Genomic DNA, 18854 nt, shown 5'->3' with positions numbered 1-18854 from the left:
CCAAGGAGGGCCACCCCTGATTCTAGTGATTCCCCCAAGACACCCCGGAGCTGAGCACTTAGCTGCGGGAGTTCCCAGAGGAAAGGGCAGAAAAGCCAAGTGCTTAAAATACCAAATGCTTAAACTGGAAGGGCTCAGGCCAGACCCTGGGGGCCAAGCAAGGTCGTGTGGCAGAGTCCAGTGGGTCTACCCTCCTGCGTGGTCAAAGATGTCCCCAGCCCTGTGGGAAGGAGGGAGCTCTGTCCCCACAGCTCCAGCCTCCCTTGGCTCGTCTCCACATGCTGTGTCTATGACCAGCGAGCATCCTATCATCTGAGACTCGGGGTGCCCCCCCTTACCAGCGCTGCTGTAGGGGCATGGGTGTGACAGAGTGGCAGTGACCTACAATGGGCAGGAGGATCGCTGACGGGGGACAGCAGAGAGAGGGTAATCAGAATGGCCAATGTCCTTGGTGTCCCGGCCCCTCCCCAACCTACCCCCTGGGTTTGTGGTCTTTTCTTCCTGATTCAGCAGTTTCAGAAACCTCCAGCTCAGCATATCACTTCCTGAGTGGCTCAGAAAGAGGAGGGGGCTTGGGGGAACTTCCTAGCCTCCTTGAGAGTTCGTTATGCAAACGAAGGAAATGGGCCCTAGAAACGAAACTGAGAAGCCCCAGGCAGCCCACACCCTCTGGGAACCCAGGGGGCCAGTTTGTGTCCCCTCCCTAAACACATTCTCCCTCCTGGGACATGGAATCATACCTCCTACCTAGCCTGCCTCCCTCTCCAAGAAGTGTAAGTTCTGAACACCTGCAGAAGGCAAGCAATGTGAACCAGGCTTCTTCAGGTGGATGATGGTCCACAGAGCCAGGATGCCAAATCCAGACCCTGGTCCCCAGGCTAGACTGTACTTACTCCTCCCGACACACACTCTGGAAGACTCCTTTCCTAAAGCCCCTTTTCATCGACTCTCTGAGGAAGTTCTTCCTTAGGTCTAACTGCAATCCCTCGTGCTTCAGAAAGGGGGCTCCACTGGATTATAAACTCCTTAACACGCCTCCGTATTCTCAGTACCACACTGCCTCTGGTACACAATAGAGTGTAAATGTTTGCTGAATGAGTGAACCTTGTTCCATCCCCACCCTGCCTCACCCCATCCTATTAGAATTCAGTTCAGTTCAGTTGCTCAGTCATGTCTGACTCTTTGCGACCCCATGGACTGCTGCACTCCAGGCTGCCCTGTCCATCACTAACTCTGGGAGCCCAAACTCATGTCCATCGAGTCAGTGATGCCATCCAACCATCTCATCCTCTGTGGTCCCCTTTTCCTCCCGCCTTCAATCTTTCCCAGCATCAGGGTCTTTTCCAATGAGTCGGTTCTTCGCATCAGGTGGTCAAAGTATTGGAGTTTCAGCTTCAGCATCAGTCCTTCCAGTGAGTATTCAGGACTGATCTCCTTTAGGATTGGGTGGTGGATCTCCTCGCAGTCCAAGCGACTCTCAAGAGTCTTTTCCAACACCATAGTTCAAAAGCATCAATTCTTCGGTGCTCAGCTTTCTGAATAGTCCAACTCTCACATCCATACACGAATTAAGCTAGTACCCTTAAAGTCCTTTAACAGTGAGCAACCCATCAGTTGTAGTGTTACAAAAGCACTTGTTATCAATTACAGTCCCCTTTCGGGCAGACCCCTGGGCTTCCCTGGTGGCTCAGACAGTAAAGAGTCTGCTTGCAATGTGAGATACCCGGGTTGGAACCCTGGGTCAAGAAGATCCCCTGGAGAAGGAAATGGCAACCCACTCTAGTATTCTTGCCTGGAAAATCCCATGGACAAGAGGAGCCTGGAGGGTCACAGTCTATGGGGTCACAAAGAGCTGGACGTGACTGAGGGACTAATACACCTCAGCTTTACCAACACACTCCTTGGACCTGGCCTGAAGCCACACATTCATTCTGTCCCCCCAGGGGGATTTCCAGGGGTCCAAGATTTGGGGCACCAAGTAGTGAGGTAGGTGAGGTCTGGAGCAAATGTGGAGCCAGGGCGCCACCTAGTGGTTCCCTCACCTCCCCCAACGCAGAAGCCAGTGCTGTGAGGTGGGGGTGGGGAGCCCCTCCTCCACCCTCCTCCACACTCTAAAGGGAGTGAAATCACTTCTGAGCGCCAAATACTGGACACATATTTTGTTTACATTGATTTATTTACAATCCTGCTGAAAGAGTCCCCAGCCCTTCAATTTCCCTTTTTGGGGATTTGAAACCCAAGGTTCCCAGGGATTAATTTGCTCAAAATCACTCAACCTGGATTTGAGCCCAAAACCCACTTGCATATTTCTACATCTCCCAGGGATGCAGCCAAGACAGCTGTGAGCAAAATGGGGAGTTCCAGCCCAGAAGGCCTGAGGTTTGCGGGGAGGGTGAGGTGACGGGGAAAGGAGAAGGTGAGTACCAGTATGAGGTGGTGGGTGTGGGCTTCCCCTGAGCTTAGAAACAGCCCTAAGCGACAGAGCCCCCACCCAATGTCACAGCTCCTACAGAATTTTATTGGAATCTGAGTCTACAGTTCACAAGCAGAGGTGAGGCCATGTGAGGAGCAGGGCTAAAAGGGGGGATTCGATTCCCTAGGGATAGCTCGTTCCAAATCTAACAAAACCCCAGGGAAAGCCTTCATGCTGGGCCTCCAGCCAGCCGGGAGCCAGCGGGGTGAATCGAATCCCAGGGTGCATGGGTCATTGTGTGCAGCCGAGGGGCCCACTCTGGGACCCCCTACAGACAGACAGACAGACAGACAGACAGACACACACACAAGTTCTCTGACTTTAGAATCTGAATTGCCCCCATACCTCATATCCCACCCTACAAACACAGACACACACACCACACACACAAGCACTCTGGCTTTAGAATCTGAATTGCCCCATACCTCTTACCCCAACAGGCTTCTCTCCCATCCCCCCTTCACAATCCGCTGCAAGGGTCACGGCCCTAAGAATTTGCATTCATTTGCATAGACAGCACAGCAGCTCCAGCTAAGGCCTTTTGGGCTGGGTGATCTCCACGCTGCTCTGTGAAGGACACCTAATGACATCAACCGAGCCGAGGGAGGCGGCAGCTTAACGGTTCCCAGGGGACAGATAACGCGGGCCCTCAGCCCCGGCGGTGGGGGCTGTGCTCCTCCCTGGGCCCCACAACTCTGGAGTTCTGCAAATGTTTGTCCTTCTTCCCAGACCTGTTGGGGGGGGGCAGGGAGTGGAGGCAGGAGGAGGCCTTTAGAGAACAATGTCATGTGATGAGAAGGGGGGCCCCTGAGAGGGGACCCCGTTCCCCCTAAGGCAAGGGACACGGCAGCCACCATCCATCAGACTGGCGGGAGGGGAGTGTGGCCAGACCTGGTGTCCCAGGACAAGGCCCCAGCTGAGGAGACAGGAAGCAATCTCTCTTACCCCCCAGACCACACAGGTATGGTCAGCACAGGGCAACTTGGGAGGAAAAACACTCTAGCCCCAAAGGGGACTCCCCAGGACCACTCTGGGCTGAGCACAGGCTCAGCTCTCTGCCCTCAAGAGACAAAACCTCAAACTGAACACCCCCAACTCAGGGCCCTGGCTCCACACATACACACAGACACCTCGGCCCACCATCACCTCCCGCCCCCTGCTCTGTCCCACTGACCCAGCTCCCCCACAGCCGCCCACCTCTTCTTCAGTGCTTTGTCTCCAAAGAAATGGCTGAAGATGAAATCCTCAAAGTCGTCCACCGCGTCGTCATCACCTGTTTCTCTCACCGCCACCTCCTCCAGCCGGTCCTCCAAGGCGTCTACAAAGTCGTGGAAGCGGAGGCGGTCGTGGCGGAAGATACCATCCTCACCGAAGTAAGCGGGAGAGAGGGGCAGCTCCTCGGTCAGCGGCCTGGCCCAGGGCAGTCGCGCCAGGTACGTCCTCAGCAGAGAGGCCAGCTCCTGTTGCCGCACGGGGGCTAGCTCTATGCCAAAGAAGGCCAGGCCCTCCTGCCGGGCACACTCGTGCACACCTGAGCAGCCCTGCGGTGCCTGGTACTTGTGCCTAGACAGCTCTGCCCAGAGTGGCAGGGGGTCATGCCCATCTTTAGCCCCTTCCTTCCACCGAGGGTGTTTCTGCCTTTCTCCGGAGGGGTGGGGGCGCCCACTTTTCCTGGGGGGCTCCTTGGCACGCTGCCGCTTGCCATCCTTCTTGCCGGCCCACTCCTCCACCCTTGGCTTACCCTCCTTCCGCCTCCCCGCCAGCTCCCTGTCCTCCTCACCCCGCCAGCTCTTCTCCCGGCCAGATGCCTCCATCTTATGTTTCCAGGCCTCGGCCTTCCAATCCCCTTGCCTATACCACCACTTTTCCTTCCCACTCCGCTCCCTGGAATTCTGGAAGTGAGGCTTCTGATGCCAGGCCTCTGAGACATTGGCAGGGATCCCAGGGCGCTGGTCCTCCAGGCCCTGCAGCTTCTGGGCCAGCCTGTGACCCAACTCAGCCAGGCCAGCCCGGGCTGGATCCCCTCGGCCTGCCTTCCTCAAGCTCCGTTCCAGGTCCTGCTGCACAGACCCCAGCAGCCGCCGCTGCTGCTCCAACTCTTGCCTTAATGCCTGGGCCTCAGCCTCTAGCTGTTTCTTTTGCTCCAGGAAACCAGGGCTTGGCTCCTGCCCTGTAGGGCCTTGCTCCTTGGTGACCTTGCCAGCTTGTGGGCCTCTGCCCCACTGGAGACACTCTCCATCTGCACCCTGGACGCAGTCAGCCTCCAGTCCCTGAAGCTGGGCCCGCAGCTGCTGCAGCTCTGACTCCAGGGCCCGCTGGGAGGCTTCGCCCTGCTGGAGGGCCCCTCGGAGCCGGGCATTCTCCTCTTCTAGCCCTTTGGGCTGACGCATCAGGCTCTGAAGCTCTTCCTTCTGGGCCTGGAATGGGAGTAATAGAGGGTCCAGGGAGTCGTCAAGGATGGGTCCAGTGCCTGCTACCCGAATTCCATTCCATTACAGCCTTTATGGCCTGAGAGACTCAGAGGATTTGGTTCTCATCTCCCACCCCATCCACACCCTTCACCTGACCCTGGGATCCCCAAATTCTACCACAGGTCTTAGCTTTGTCTGTTTATAAGCCCACAATGTCTTTAATTCACCTAAAGAGAGCCAAGGTAGGACTTTCATTGCCCTATTTCAACCTCCTATACCCAGAACAGATATTATTAACTAATCACAGCACTTCTTTCCCACTGAGTCTTGGCCTGTTCTTCAAATCCTTCTCCACACAAGGCTCCAGGTAGACCATGCCAATCAAGCAGAGGTGGCATGCCACGTGAAGCAGGTATGCCAGTCCTGGCCTAACCCTTAGCATGCAGGACGGGAACAAAACATGGAAGATGACTGGACTCTAGTGGGAAAGGGAGAGGGTCAGCATATGTGGGTGAACACAGGAAACTTCTTTGGGTGGAAGAAACTGGACAGATAGACACGCGGCCTAGGGAGGGTGTCTAGCCCACCCCATCCTGATTGTGCCCACCTGCAGCTGGGCCTGCAGTAGTCGGATGTCCTGGTTCTCCTTGGCCAGCTTATCCAGCAGAAGGGCCATGTTCTGCAGGCTGGGGACACTGTCCAGGAGCTCTGAGGTCTGTAGCTGCTGTAGTCCATCCTAAGGGCAAAGGTAGCTCAGTCAGTAAAGAATCTGCCTGCAGACACACACACACAGAGACACAGACACACACACACAGACACACACACACACACACAGAGACACACACACACAGAGACACACACACACAGAGACACACACACACACGGGCAAAGGAGCCAGTCACCCCAGCCGAGCCCCACAACTCCGACAGCCCCCACCGGGCCCCTCACACAGATGGAGACAGTCACACATGCCTGCCCATCCCCCACAGCCTCCAGCATCTCAGTATCAGACTCCATATCTGGCAAGACCTGCAGGTCCACTTCCTCCAGAGGCCCTGTGGGAAAGTGGAATCCTGAAGCTGGCCTCAAGGCACACAGAGCCCTCTCCTCCTCCCCCTCCTGCAACACCCCCCGCCCCCCTCCCCAGTCCTGCCAACACCCCACCCTGCCAACACGCACAGTCACTGTCCTGCCCTGGACCTCGCCCTATGGCTGAGGGGTCCAGCAAGGTAAAAGGTCAAGGGTCACTCCAAATAGCTGACATAAGGCCTATAACTGAGCAAAAAATGTATAGCCCCCAGGATCCCTACTCCTGACCCAGAGAACTGCCCCCATCAGCCTCCCTCAGGGCTGGAAGGGGACAGACACAAACGGGTCAGGCCCCATCCTCACTCACCACTCTCAGACTCTGAGAGACCACCTGAAATGGAGACAGAGGAGTCTGGTCAGGCCCGCAGGGGCAGGGGGAGAATGGGGTAGGAGTGCTGCAAGAGGGGCCACAGCAGAGGCTCAAGGTGCCGGCGGGGGGTGGGGACCACTCACCGAAGAGGAGGATCCCCAGGCCCAGCAGGACCAGGGACCCGAGGAGACACATGTTGAGGGAGATGCCCAGCTCCCCGCCCGCACCCTCGCCCTGGACCTGGTCCTCCACACCCAGGGGGGCTGCGGGCTGAGGAGTGCCGGGCTCCCGGCCCCGCCGTCTCCGCAGACCCGCCACATCCACATCGGTGTCCTCCTCGCTGCTGGAGTGGTGGGCCTCCTCCCTGATCCAAGCTGGGGGAGGGAGGGGGACAGGGCAGTAAGGCAACTGGAGAGACGGGACGGACAGACAGACCAGAACCAGAGGAAAACACAGGAGACCCCCAGTCCTGATCACAGAGGGAGCGCATGGAGACCCTCCCACATGTGCCTGGGCATCAGTGACTACCCCTGCCCAGTCTGGAGGCTGAAGACCAGTCCTCTCTACTACAGACAAGATACAAGAGCGACTTTCATCCTAAAAGCGTCCTCCTGCTCCCACCTGTGCCCCCTGCCCTGGTTCTGTCGGAAACCTGGCCACGCCCTCTCAGCGTCTCCTCTCAGCGCCTGGCTGCTCCTGGTCCTAGAGGCTGAGGTCTCCCTGGCACCATTTCTGCTCTTCTCACTGCATGCACAATCGCCCAGTCTCACCCACCCCGCCAGCTCCCCCCAGAGCAGACTGAGTCCCTCATCTGTAACTCCCGACTGGCCTCCCTAGAGCTCCAGGCCTGCATGTCTGACCACCTCCTGGTCTCTTCCACCTGGCTGTCCCTGGGAACCAAACACTCCACACGCTGCCCTCCAACCTGGTTCTCTCCTGGTTCTCTCCTGGCACTCCCCGATGCAGGGCAAGACGCCAGGGCTCCACGAGCCAACCTCAGCCCTCCCTCTTTGCCTCCCATGCACAGATCGACAACATGGCCCCTAAAGATCTCAGTGGCACATGCCTTGTATCTGCCTTAGTCCAGGTCTTCCTCAGCTTCGTCGGACTGCAGCTGCCCCCAAATGGCCCCGGACCCCGCCTCCCCCTCCACCCTGTCACCCCTCAACAGAGATGGATTCACACACTCCTCCTGCCGCCAGCCTGGGACGCAGCCTCCTCGGTGCAGGACCGGGGAACCCAGCCCTTTGTGGATGCTGCAGCCCTGGCCTGCAACGTTGTCTTCCTCCTACCCTACCTCCCAAAAGTCCACTCTGCTCAAGGTTCCACTCCAATGTCCCCTCCGGTATGAACCTTTTCCCCAGCTGTCCCTGCCTCCCCCTCCCCCTCGACCTGTCCCCTGACTAACCCACCCTCCGCCCTTCCCGTGGGGGCACCTTAATCACACTGCCTTTGCGCCCTCACAAGTCCGACTTGCACCTTGCCTCAGTCTAGTCCACCTCCTACACAGGCCGTGAAGCCAAGCTGCTTTCCCAGAGCTGACTCGTGGAGGGGACTCAGGGAATGAGAGCTAAATCTAGACGCAAGTAAGGAGGAGGCCCCACAGCAGAGAAGAAAGAGTTGACCAGACCTAGGCCCTGCCACTTATCAGCTGCGTGAGTTAAGCCTGAGCGTTCCCAGGGGTGACGGTGGTGAGGGTTCACTGACACAGCTTAAGGAAGGCTCCAAGCTGCCAAGTCCTAGGGCCTAGACCAGAGCTGTGCTCGGCAGTGATGTCTATCTATTCCCACTCCAACACCTTCTAGAAGGATAGTGACAGGCGAAACAAGCAGGACTCTCACCTGTTTTGGGGGATGAAGGCAGGCTGCGGGAGGGGCTCTGATCCTCCAGGTCCTGTGAGTCCGGTTCCAGGCCCACCACCTCAGGGGGCTCCTCCAAGTCTCCCTGGGCCTCTGTGTCTCCTGGGCCGGGGGGCTCCACTCCAGGGTCATCACCTTCCAGGACACCCTGCTGCAGACACAGCCGTGAGCACTTCCCACTTCCCTGGCCCTCCCCACTTTCCGCCCTTCCCCCAGGGAAGGTCCTCACCTTGGCCTCAGCCTCCTCTGACAGGATGGACCCAGATTGGGAGCTCTCACTCTGGGATACTGTCTCTGTGGCAGGAGAAAAGACTCAGGAAAAACACCACGGCCCCCCTGGCTCCCACAGGCCGCGACCAGGTAGGAAGGGACAGGAGAAAGCCAGGATGGGATAAGGGAGGGTTTTAAACTGAGACCAATGCTGGGAATAAGACCAACTGGCCTCCCTCTCCCTGAGGAAACTGGGAAACCCCAGAACATGGAGGACAGGTGGCTGCACCGCCCCCCTCAACAGGGCCCTGTTACCTCCTCCATCCAAGGTCCCAGCCAATTCCTCAGCAGCTGCCTTGGAGGGGCTCTGAGGGGCCTGAGGAGCTCTCTCGGATTCTGGGTCCCTCCCAGATTCAGGGCCCAAGGTCTCCACAGGCAGGCTCTGGGGGCAGGGGTACAGCAGAAGGGCTGCTTTAGAGGGAGGACGGCAGGACGAAACCGAGAGCACGGGGTGCTCTCCTGGGTGCCCGAGACCAGCCTGTGCTCAGGGTTCCCAGCCCGCACTGTACACATACATAACACACCCAGCAGTGGCTGCTCCAAAGCGGGCAAGGGGCAGGGGGCGGCTGGCACTGTGACCTCTCCGCTCGACACAGTGTTCGGCCATTCCCTCACTTCACTTGCTGCTCTGAGGAACTTTTGGAGGCCAAGTTTCTGTGAAATGAAGACGCACCACTAGGGACTCTCTTGGTGGTCCAGTGGCTAAGACTCAGCGTTCCCAATGCCAGGGGCCGGGGTTTGATCCCTGGTCAGGAAACTAGATCCTGCACCCCACAACGAAGACCCAGCACAGCCAAAAAAAAAAAACAAGTAAATGTTATTTTTAAAGGAATCCTATATTTACAGGAATTAACTTGAGCTTGTAGTGCTTACTACAGACTGTGTTCTTACACTGACAGCATAGAAAGAGGAGTCAGAGGAAACCCACCCTACAAACAGCCTAGGCAGGCACTTTGCCTGGTCTGTATGGTGAATGGGGAGGACATGGAGTTGAAAAAAAAAAAAAAAAAAGAATTAAGTTATTCAATCAGACATTAAACTAATTAAAAAAAAAAAAAAGGACCACTGGTCCAAGGCACTGGACCACGATACAAACCTGACACTCACCACCACCTCCCCAGAGAAGCCAGCTACAGCCTGGGCCTCCCTCCCCACAAGTGACCAACTCAGGATGGCAAGAGAACAAAGTCCCCTGGAGCCTAAGGGTCAGAGTCCCATCCCCCCACAGGTTTCCCCCCAGTTCTCACAACGAGCCACCTGCTCCATCTGCCAAACTTTTCCGGCCTTTCCGGCTCCCTGCACACCCGTCTCCCAGGAGCTGACGGAAGCCCACCTCACCCCAGCCACCGCCAGCCTGTCTCCCAGGGTGCTCTCAGCCCAGCCATCTACAGCCTCAGCCTCTCCTTTTTCTGCAAACGGCCCCTCAGCAGGCCCACCGCCTGCTCATCCTATCCATGGCTCCCACTAAACTTCCAAGAATAATTCTTGACCTTAATATGTTTCCTTACAAGACTCTTTTTTAAAAAAAGATTTTTTTTAATGTGTACCATTTTAAAAGTATTTATTGAATCTGTTACAATATGGCTTTTGTTTTATGTTTGGGTTTTTTGGCCCCAAGGCATGTGGGAATCTCAGCTTCTGGAACAGGGATCTAACCCGCACCCCCTGAGTTGGAAGGCAAAGTCTTAACCACTGGACCGCCAGGGAAGTCCCTCTTTACAATTTCAAGTCACCTTTTTCTCCCAGTCCCTCCTAAATTAAAGGAAACACGACTCCTCCTTGTTAAAGGGAGGACAGCGAGGCGAAACAGCTGGTCCGAGGTCCCCCTGCTGTCTGCAAAGGCAGCCAGGGCTCTGGCTGGGAGCGCGGAGTTGTCTGCTCTGCCAGCCAGCCCCAGCCTGTGGGTCCTGCTCCAGCATCACACTGAGGGCAGCTCCCTCACTCCCCATAAATTTCTTCAAGGCCACTCAAACCCGAAGTCTCTAACTCAAACTTCCCAGCTACCTCCCTCCCTGGGAGATGAACATACCAAGTCCTTGACAAACTCTCCAGCCACTCCATTCCCCATCCTGCCAGCCCCCTTCTCAGTGGCTTTGGGTCACAGGAGCCCACTGGGTTCTCGTCCCGCCAACTACAACCTGGACTGCAGGACCTTCAAAACGCTCTCCCCCTGTTCCCACACAGCCCACATAGTGGCTGCACCCTCTGCCCACAGCAGTGATGGTCCTGACCCCCTCCAGCTCAGAGCCTGCCCGCTATTTTCCATCAAGGAGCGGCCTGAATGCCTGAGCCAGACCCTATAGGCCTCCTCCGGAGGCTCACAGGCTCTGATCCAACCTCACTTCAACACCGTCTGGCCCACGTCTCCACTTCCTCCAACGGACCTCCTCAGTCTCCCCCAGCACAGCTCATCTATTGCTGCTTCAGGACCTTTGCTAATGCTGGTCTCCCCACCAGAATTTCTCCCCTGCTTCTCATAGCTTACCCCGACAATTCCCTTCTTTCAAGCCATGGTCCAAGTCCCAACTCCTGACTCCTGGGGCCTGATGGTATTCTCCCTGCCCCTGGAGTTCCTCTCACAACCAGCAGGAGGTGACACGTGTGATCACCAGGAGCAAGGAAGGGGGACAGACCCCAAAAGCAGCCCAGCCAGGCCAGAACTCCCATTCCATATGGTTCCCAGGCCTGCTCTTCCTACCTCTGAGCCGGCAAGCACCCAGCTATTGTCCGAGTCTGGGCAGGAGGCCATCACTGCTGAGGTCCCCGCAGCTGCTGAGGCTGCCACCTGCAGAGAAAGGCTCTCTTAGGGACTCCAGCTCCCTTGGGGAGGTCGGATGCAGACAGCAGCCTCAGCTGGGTTCCAAGTGTGAGGGCTGGGCAGTCACTTCCAGAACCAGCCTGGTTCCAGTCCTTCTGACCCTCAAATCCGAATTCTAGGCAGCATTTGCCTTGCAAATCAGAACCTACCAACAGCTGCAGTGAAATTTGCCTTTCCCAGGGACCAAAAGAGCCCTTGGGAAACTGGGAAATGGAACTGACCTTGAAAGGTCAGAGAAGCACAGGGCTGGAAAAGCTCTGGGAAAAATCCAGGCCAACTCTCTCATGTTATAGTCAGGGAAAACAAAGGCCCCAAAACTGGCTGACTTGACTTGCCAGTGATGAACAGCAAGTGAGAAGAGTGAGGAACAATCTGGCCCTCCCTTCCCCTCCCCAAGCTCCCTCACAATCCCACCCCCTCCCCCAGGGCCTGGAAGAGAAGAGCCGATGGCCTTCGTTAGCCACAAGTCTCCCACCAACCCATCACCCACCGGTTAAGTCCTTTGTATGGTCTAGTTTGGGGTGCTGTTCACTGGCTACACAATGGAATCAATCACCTAAGATTCTGATATAACTGAGTCCAAGGACCAGGCTCCGAAAAATCTCCCAAATGATTCTCACGTGCAGCCAGGGCCGAGAGCAATGGCACAGCTTACATCCATCTGAATGTACCTTTAGTAAGTTACCTTGTTACTCTCCATTCTAGGTTGTTTCCCTTCTTAGTAACTCCAGCGTTCCATCTGAGGAAACTTGAAGGTGACTAAAAAGGGATTTGTGGCAACTATCATGTATACAGAAAGCACTGTACCATTTGCAAAGCATGGACAATAACCAGGGTTGTGGCCCTATTCCTGCTAATCTGCTCTGACATGGTGGGGTAAGGGTGGGAAATCACTCCAGCTTCAAAAGCCTGACACAAAGCAGGACAAGAAGAGAAGGACCTACCCCTCCCTCCGTGACCAACACTATGGCCCCAGGCTGGCAACTGGGCCCTGGCATAAAGCTGAGGGGCAGATTAGCTGAGCCCCTGGTCTTGGACTCTGATCCTTTAGAGGCTACATGACGGCTTGCTGAGGGGCTAGAAGGATGATAAGTGGAAAAGGATCCTGAAAGGAAGTCCTGGGGAGAGGAAGTAAGGCTGGAGTAGAAGCGTGGCAGCTCTACTATGGGAAACCACTACACTTCCCCCTTCAGTAGGACACACCGTGGGAGCCCTACACAGTGCCTCCCAGAGACAGGCACCCATCCCACAAGGAGAGAGAATGGCTGCAGCGACTTTCCCACACCGCAGTCCAGCAGGACACCCCTGGCCGGCTTCTACAGGCATCCAGAGAACCATCACTGTGCGGCCTTCTGGTCTCAGGCCCCACCCCCGCCACTCTGTCATCATCTCCCCATCCCCAGTTGCTGCGTGTGACTTTTTAACAGGTGGCAGCAGGAAGGAAGTGGCAGCAGCTTGGGCTGAAGTCCCTGTTTACCCCTGGCTGTGTACAGCCTGCTCAGGTCCTCCAGAAGCAGGCACTATGGCAACCAGGGTGATGTCAGACCCACTGTCTCCATGGAAACCAGAAACGGTATTTGGGTCAACAAGACAAACACTTCTGAGACCCAAACAGAATACAGTCCGGAACCTCTGCACTCAGGGTTCCAAACCCTGGCTGGTACCTCTCTCTTGGTTGGATTCACTGAAGATCCCATAAGTTCTCCCTGTTCCCCCCAGGCCAGCATCTCACTGCCTTATTAGGAAGTTCTTTTTGCTGTCTAATTCCCACCCTTCCCTGCTGCTTTCAGATCTCTTTCTTCTCATCAACCTCTTGGAAGAACACCCACCTCCACCCCCTCCTCACTACTCCCTCTCCTTTTTTCAGGCAAGATTCAACAAAAACATCCTGTAAGGATTGTCAGGGACTTGTGCTATTTCCAAAAGACAGCTAAAGGGGGAGCTCTGCCACTCTGTTCACAGCTGGGAAGTTTTGTCCAGCTAATTTCAACCCCTCTAAGAGCTGCTCCCCCAAACCTTTAAAATAAAGCACCCAGGGCTACAAAAACTTGTCTGGGAGACCCACAGCAAGTTCCTGTTTTGGAAACGGCCGCCCATGATCCCCCTCCCTCCCGGCCCAGAAGTGACAAACAGCTCTATAGATCCTGGGTGGAACTCAACCCTTCAACGTTCTACCCTTCCTCTCCTCTATCCTTCCTCTCCTGGGGATCTCTGTTGCCCCTGCCCCGCTAGGGCATTACCTGACCCAGCTCTTGCTTCAGTCTTCAGCTGAACTTGTTGAGGCCTCTCCGACTTCACAGGCACAAGAAAGGAAGGTCACGTGACTGAGAACTGACCAATGGAGAGTCAACTTCCCTGAGAGGGGCGGAAACTTTTGGCCAATAATAGCTACACTTGAGAGCCGCGGGGGTGCGGCGGAGGCGGGGCGGGGAGGCCGCCTGCAGAGCCCCTAAACCTGGACTTACCTCCCGGTGGGACACTGGGGTTCCAGCAAACTCAACTGGGGGTCACCTCCCCTCCTTTTCCAGTGGCTAAACAACTTCTGAAGGGAAGACTCAGAACTGAAAGGCAAGCAGGTGGCATGTCCAGGACAAGGAGCCAGGTTGGTCCCAGGATAGACAAGAGACAGCTGCAGGATGGGGGAGGAGAGTGGCAAAGTGTGGGTTGTCCCTATGCTCACCCTGGCGCCGATTGTTTAAGGATGCCACTATTCTTTTTTAAAGGAGGCGGGGGCAGGGGGTACTGAAAAGCATCCTAAAATGCAATTTGCTAGACCAGGGCAGCCCCTTCCCCCACCCCTGGAGCTACACTGACCTCCTAACTCAGGAGTGGGAGTGGGGCACTACACCAAGAAGCACTAATGGCAATTGTCTCCCTGAAGCCTTGGAGCCGAAGATCCTGCTTGGCTCTAGGCCTGGCTCAGGAATGTGCTCAGAAAGGAAACTTGTTTCTCACAGCAGGGACGCAGGGAGAGCTGGGGCAAAGATGCCTCCCCAGGCTCCACAGCTTGTATTAGGTCAGCTCAGGGGGCTGACTCTTCCTGCTATCCCCACTTCCAGGGACCCTGGGGGGGGTCCCTGTCCTCACCCCCCAACCATCCTCACCAGCAGTGACTGACTCATTCCCACCTTGTGCACACCAACACCAAGGAGTCCGGGTGTGGATCTTCCAAGTCATTTTATTAATCCAACCATACAAAACTTTCCCCACCACATCTCTGCCACCCCCACTTTCTTCCAAAAAGCAGTGGCATGAGAGGGAGAGAGGGATTGACCAGACACTGCCCCCATCCCTGGCCAGGAGCCATCTTACAAAATGCAGGGGTGGGGGAGCGGGGCGGAGACCACAAAAACATCAACAGATAAAAAGAGGGGCAAACAGAACCACAAACACAACACGAAGTTGAGCAGTGAAGGGGTTGCCATCTCTGCGCCTAGATGGCAGGGAACACTGGAAAAGAGAAGCCCAGAGGCCCCTCCCTTCCTTCGCACACCCTCGAAGGCTGCATGCTCCACCCAGGGAAGACAAGAGTTCTGCAGTATACCTGTCTCCTCTTCACATGTATAAGGTCCCAGGAGAAGTGGGGGCAGGGGACCACCAGCTCCTCTCAGGGCCAGACCCCTAGCCTGCCTTCCCTACCCCACTTGAGGAATGTGTGTAGGAGCTGTAGGGAACAGCATGCAGCTGTGAGGGGCTCCTCATGGGAGGCCCATCTCTGGCAGGCAGTGCTTAAAACATAAAAAATAAAGCCCTGGCACGGATTTTATCTGAGAAGGATGAGAACAGCTCGATTACCAGGCCAGAGAAGATAGAACAGCAGGGAGAGAGGGGAGCAAAAGCATCCAGGCTCTGGACTGCATTCTAGTACCACAGCAACGAGGGTCCTGCAGACTCCCCAACCCGCAGGCTGTGGCACGGATCCTTTTATCAGGAGGGAAAATGAGGTATAAGGGCTCTGTGCCTTTTCAAGCTTTCCTTCCATCAAGGCAGGGAACTCAAGGCGCCGAAGCTGAAGACCAGCGCTTGGGGGAGCGGAGCGGGAAGAGAGGTGTACAACCACAGAATCTGGGCTTCCAGGACAGTCTGAATGTCAAATATTCTGGTCTGTCAGACCACACATCCCACTTTTTGGCAAAAACATGATCATCAGGGAAAAAGCACAAGAGAGGCTGAGAAAGGACCAATGACTTTGGTATGAGGGAGATATGTCCTGACAGCATCTTACCTACTGTCTCCAAGCCCCAGATCACCAAGAACTGCCATAGCCACGTACTCTCCTGCTTCTTCAAGCTATTTGGTTTCTGAAGGGGGACGAGTTGGACAGGTGAAGGAGACAAGGGGAAGGTAGGAAAAGGGGAAAATCTCCATTTATTCCCTAAAGCTATCTCCCAGCGCCCATGAAAGGGCTACCGCAGAGATGGGAAGAGACCCCAACTCCTCTGGCCAGAAACCTTTAATCCTGGACTCCAAACACTAAGGCTGGAGCTGTGGAGCTAGAGAGGCATGTTAGGCACAGGTGTTGGGGGCATCCATCATCTGTAGAGGGGACACCCCTGCCCTTCGGATCTTCCTCCAGCCTCTTTCCTCTTGCAGCCATACCCCTGGGTTTCCAGAGATAGCCACCAAAAATGGCTCTGCTTGGCAGGGCTTTGGTTTCCTGAACCTCTGTAGATCTCAATACGTAAGTTTCCACAAGAGTGAGAGATACAGGCTCTTCTGCCTGGCCACCTCAGTTCCTTTTTCTGCCCCCAGGAGCCACTGGCTTTCTGCCCCATGGGGATGCGAAGCCGATGGAAACCAGGACCAAGAGCCAGACAAGAAGGCAATCACCCTGGAAGAGCAAGGAGGAACATGTGCACTTCCCTGGGCCCCTCGCCAGCATCACCCATCGTTAGCGGCCACCAGCTGCCCCATGCCCTCGCGGATGTAGACAGACTGAATCTCCTTGGTCTTGAGGCAGAGATCGCAGGCCCAGACAGCAGAGGCCTCGGTGGTCAGCAGCCCATAGGCGCTCTCAGTCATGCCCGTGCACTCACGGTGGAACCACTTCTGGCAGGAGGCCTCACACAGAATGGCATCTTGGTCGTCATTCACCTCGCTCCGACAGGCACCACATGGATACACCAGGCCTGGGGGAGGCTGGGGTCCTGAGCCCCCACCTGCCTTTCCAGGGGGTGCCAGGCTATTGGCATCTGGAGTGCCCCCACCCCGCCCACTGCTGTTTGGAGGAAAACTGGGCTGATTCCCATTAACAGCAGCAGCTGGGGAGCCCGAGTGGGGCTCCTGGGGAAAAGCAGTGGGCGCAGCGGGATTTAAGGGCTTCCCCCCATCCTCACCACCAGGGCCAGAAAAGCCAGGGTCCGGACCAGGGAAGGGACTTGTGTTGGGAGGCAGGCTGGGGAGCCCCTGAACAGGTCTCTGGAGAGGAGAAGGGCCAAAAGGTGCCCCTGGCTGGGCAAAGCGTTGGGGGAGAGAAGGGGGGCCCAGCTCCCCTCTGGGAGGTTGTCCCATGGTGGGTGAGATCATGGGGCCAAATCCCCCCACCGGGCCTGGCATCATCTGCCCACCAGGTGGGCTAAAGTTCTGACCCAGAGGCTGGTTGAAGGGTTGGCTGGGAAAATTCATGTTACCTGGGGGTGGATAGCCAGGGCCCTGGGGGGGCATGTTGAAAGCAGGGCCCATGGGGCTGGGAGGGAAAGGGGGTGGCTGTCGACGAAGAGGCTGAGGACCTCCTCCACCCCCAGTGCCATAGCCTGGGGGTACCTGGCCTGCCATGCCCCCCTGGACACGGAAGCCCCCAAAGGGGACGGGACTGCCAAGGAATGGAGGGGCTGTGCCCCCCACCTTAGGGGCTCCAAAGTCATCCTCAAAAGGGTTGGATGCAACCAGGTGATCCACCATGGGAGTTGGGGGTGGTGCAAACTCCGTCAGGTGAGAGTACGCAGGGCCCTGGGGAAAAAGATAAGGGAAAGAGGATCATGGAGAGAGACCCAGAGCTAAACCAAGAGAGCATCGGAAACACAGTACACAGTTTTAGAGGCTGGTACGGGCCAGTTCAGACGGACCTTAGACTGCAACAAAGAAACACAGTGGAGAGCACAACCAACATAGTGCGTAACTGTTTTGAAAACAGGCAGAACTACACTGGAATCCCAGTTTTGACACTGAGTAACCTCAAAGCCCTGGAGCAGGCATTGAACATGTTTAAGCTTCAGGTTTCTCATCTGTAAAACTGTGACAATGCCTACCTCCCAAAGCCATTGAAGCATTTTAGCACAATCCCTGATACTTAGAAAAGGTTCAGCAAGTGATAGTTGTTATCATCATGGGGGAACTGGAACAGGACACAAAGGGGAGAGGACGATTCTAATCCCCACTGATAAAATCTCTGGTCAAATCGTCTCATCCCTACCCTACTCCCAAAATATAAAACTGAAGGAAAGGACCAGAAAAAGTAAGAAAGACAACTTTCTCTTCTCCCTGTAGCTGATGCAAGATGAAGACATTGGGGTGGGAGAACAGAGAACCCAAACGGGCTACCAGAAATTACCCCCACAACCAACCACCATTCACCTGAGTATTTGACTTCCTTCGCTTCTTTTCTGGACTCTTCATTTGCAAACCTGGAAAGGCAGTAAAAGGCAGACACAAACAAGTTTCCCTGAGGTTTCCCCAACATCCTCTCTCCCAAGCACGATCTAGGAGATTCTTCTAATTTCAATATATTCTTGTTTATTTACTTAGTATCTACTTTGTTAGATACTAACGAAGATACACTATGAAGAATAAATGGGATGCCACACTCTCAGCTGCCTCTCCCTTTAAATGAGACGTCCCCATCTCTTGATAGCCTCAGACTCCCAAGTGGCTCCTTCATTCCAGGTGCCCCAAACTCTAGGACTGGCAGTCAGTGACCCCTCGTCCCCAACCCCTGGAGGGCTTCACCCACCTATCCTTTCCACTGAGCCTCCCGTCTCTTCAGGGCCCTCAGCCTGAGAGCCGCCACCTCCCCGGCCCACCAGCCCTCCCTCCAAGGTCCGAGAGTTCCGAGCCTCGCCAGCCCCAGCCCCCTCAGCGTCTCACCGGCCTTGCCCTGCTTTCTCCCGGTGCTGGGCGGCGCGGGGGGCGGTGCGGGGCCGCCACCTCCCTCCAGCTTGTCCGGTGGGGGCGGCGCCGAGGCGGCCATGGAGTGGGGGACCCGGGTCAGCAGCGGCGGGGGACGGACGCGCCCTCGGGTTGCACCATGGCCCGGAAGAGAAGGCAGGGGCGGCGCAGGCCCCCGCGCGGCAGCAAGCCCGAGGTGCGGCGAGGCGGGGGTGCCGAGCCGCGGCGCCAACTGCACGCACACCCTGCCTCACCGCCCGCCAGCGACCGCAGCCACAGGAAGCGGAATTCGGCGTGGCAGCCACCACTGCGCTCGGCGAGGAGGGGGAGCAAGGCCCGGGCCAGACCCTCCCCCTAGCGCTGGGCGGGCAGGGCCGTACCAAGGCGCAAGCCTGGGGGAGGCCGTCTCCAGCCCGGGAGCGCGGCGTGCCGGCTCGCTAGGGAAGACGGCAGCCGTCGGCCCTGCGGCTGGGCCGTACCATCCCGCGCCGAGGGGCCGCCGCAGGGGTGCACGCTGGCC

At 56.5% G+C, this 18854-nt stretch overlaps 1 protein-coding gene and 1 non-coding gene across 5 annotated transcripts; one reads left to right on the top strand and one right to left on the bottom strand.

Annotated features, from left to right (window-relative positions):
• Positions 1-2163: 2163 nt before the first annotated feature.
• PBXIP1 (PBX homeobox interacting protein 1) lies at positions 2164-18578 on the bottom strand. Of its 4 annotated transcripts, XM_052636507.1 has the most exons (13): positions 18314-18578; positions 17804-17853; positions 17075-17179; positions 11111-11197; positions 8668-8794; positions 8372-8436; positions 8125-8293; positions 6427-6657; positions 6281-6304; positions 5857-5939; positions 5492-5620; positions 3671-4890; positions 2164-3204 (listed from the first exon to the last, which is right to left on the bottom strand). In XM_052636507.1, exons 1-13 carry the CDS (start codon positions 18414-18416, stop codon positions 3123-3125), a joined length of 2475 nt encoding a protein of 824 aa, XP_052492467.1. In that variant the 5' UTR covers positions 18417-18578; the 3' UTR covers positions 2164-3122. The 4 variants fall into 4 exon arrangements, with proteins under 4 accessions (XP_052492467.1, XP_052492469.1, XP_052492468.1 ...); XM_052636509.1 differs by lacking the exons at positions 17075-17179; positions 17804-17853; positions 18314-18578 and adding an exon at positions 13696-13812; XM_052636508.1 differs by lacking the exons at positions 17075-17179; positions 17804-17853; positions 18314-18578 and adding an exon at positions 13471-13586.
• On the top strand, positions 9269-9400 carry LOC128045884 (small nucleolar RNA SNORA51). Its single transcript, XR_008199214.1, has one exon. It is a non-coding gene; the product is annotated as a small nucleolar RNA SNORA51 (small nucleolar RNA).
• Positions 18579-18854: the final 276 nt, after the last annotated feature.

The sequence above is a fragment of the Budorcas taxicolor genome, chromosome 3, assembly GCF_023091745.1.
Source record: "Budorcas taxicolor isolate Tak-1 chromosome 3, Takin1.1, whole genome shotgun sequence".
Lineage (NCBI taxonomy): Eukaryota > Metazoa > Chordata > Mammalia > Artiodactyla > Bovidae > Budorcas > Budorcas taxicolor.
Note: the sequence above shows the minus strand (reverse complement) of the source record. Positions and strands in the feature narration are given on the sequence as shown.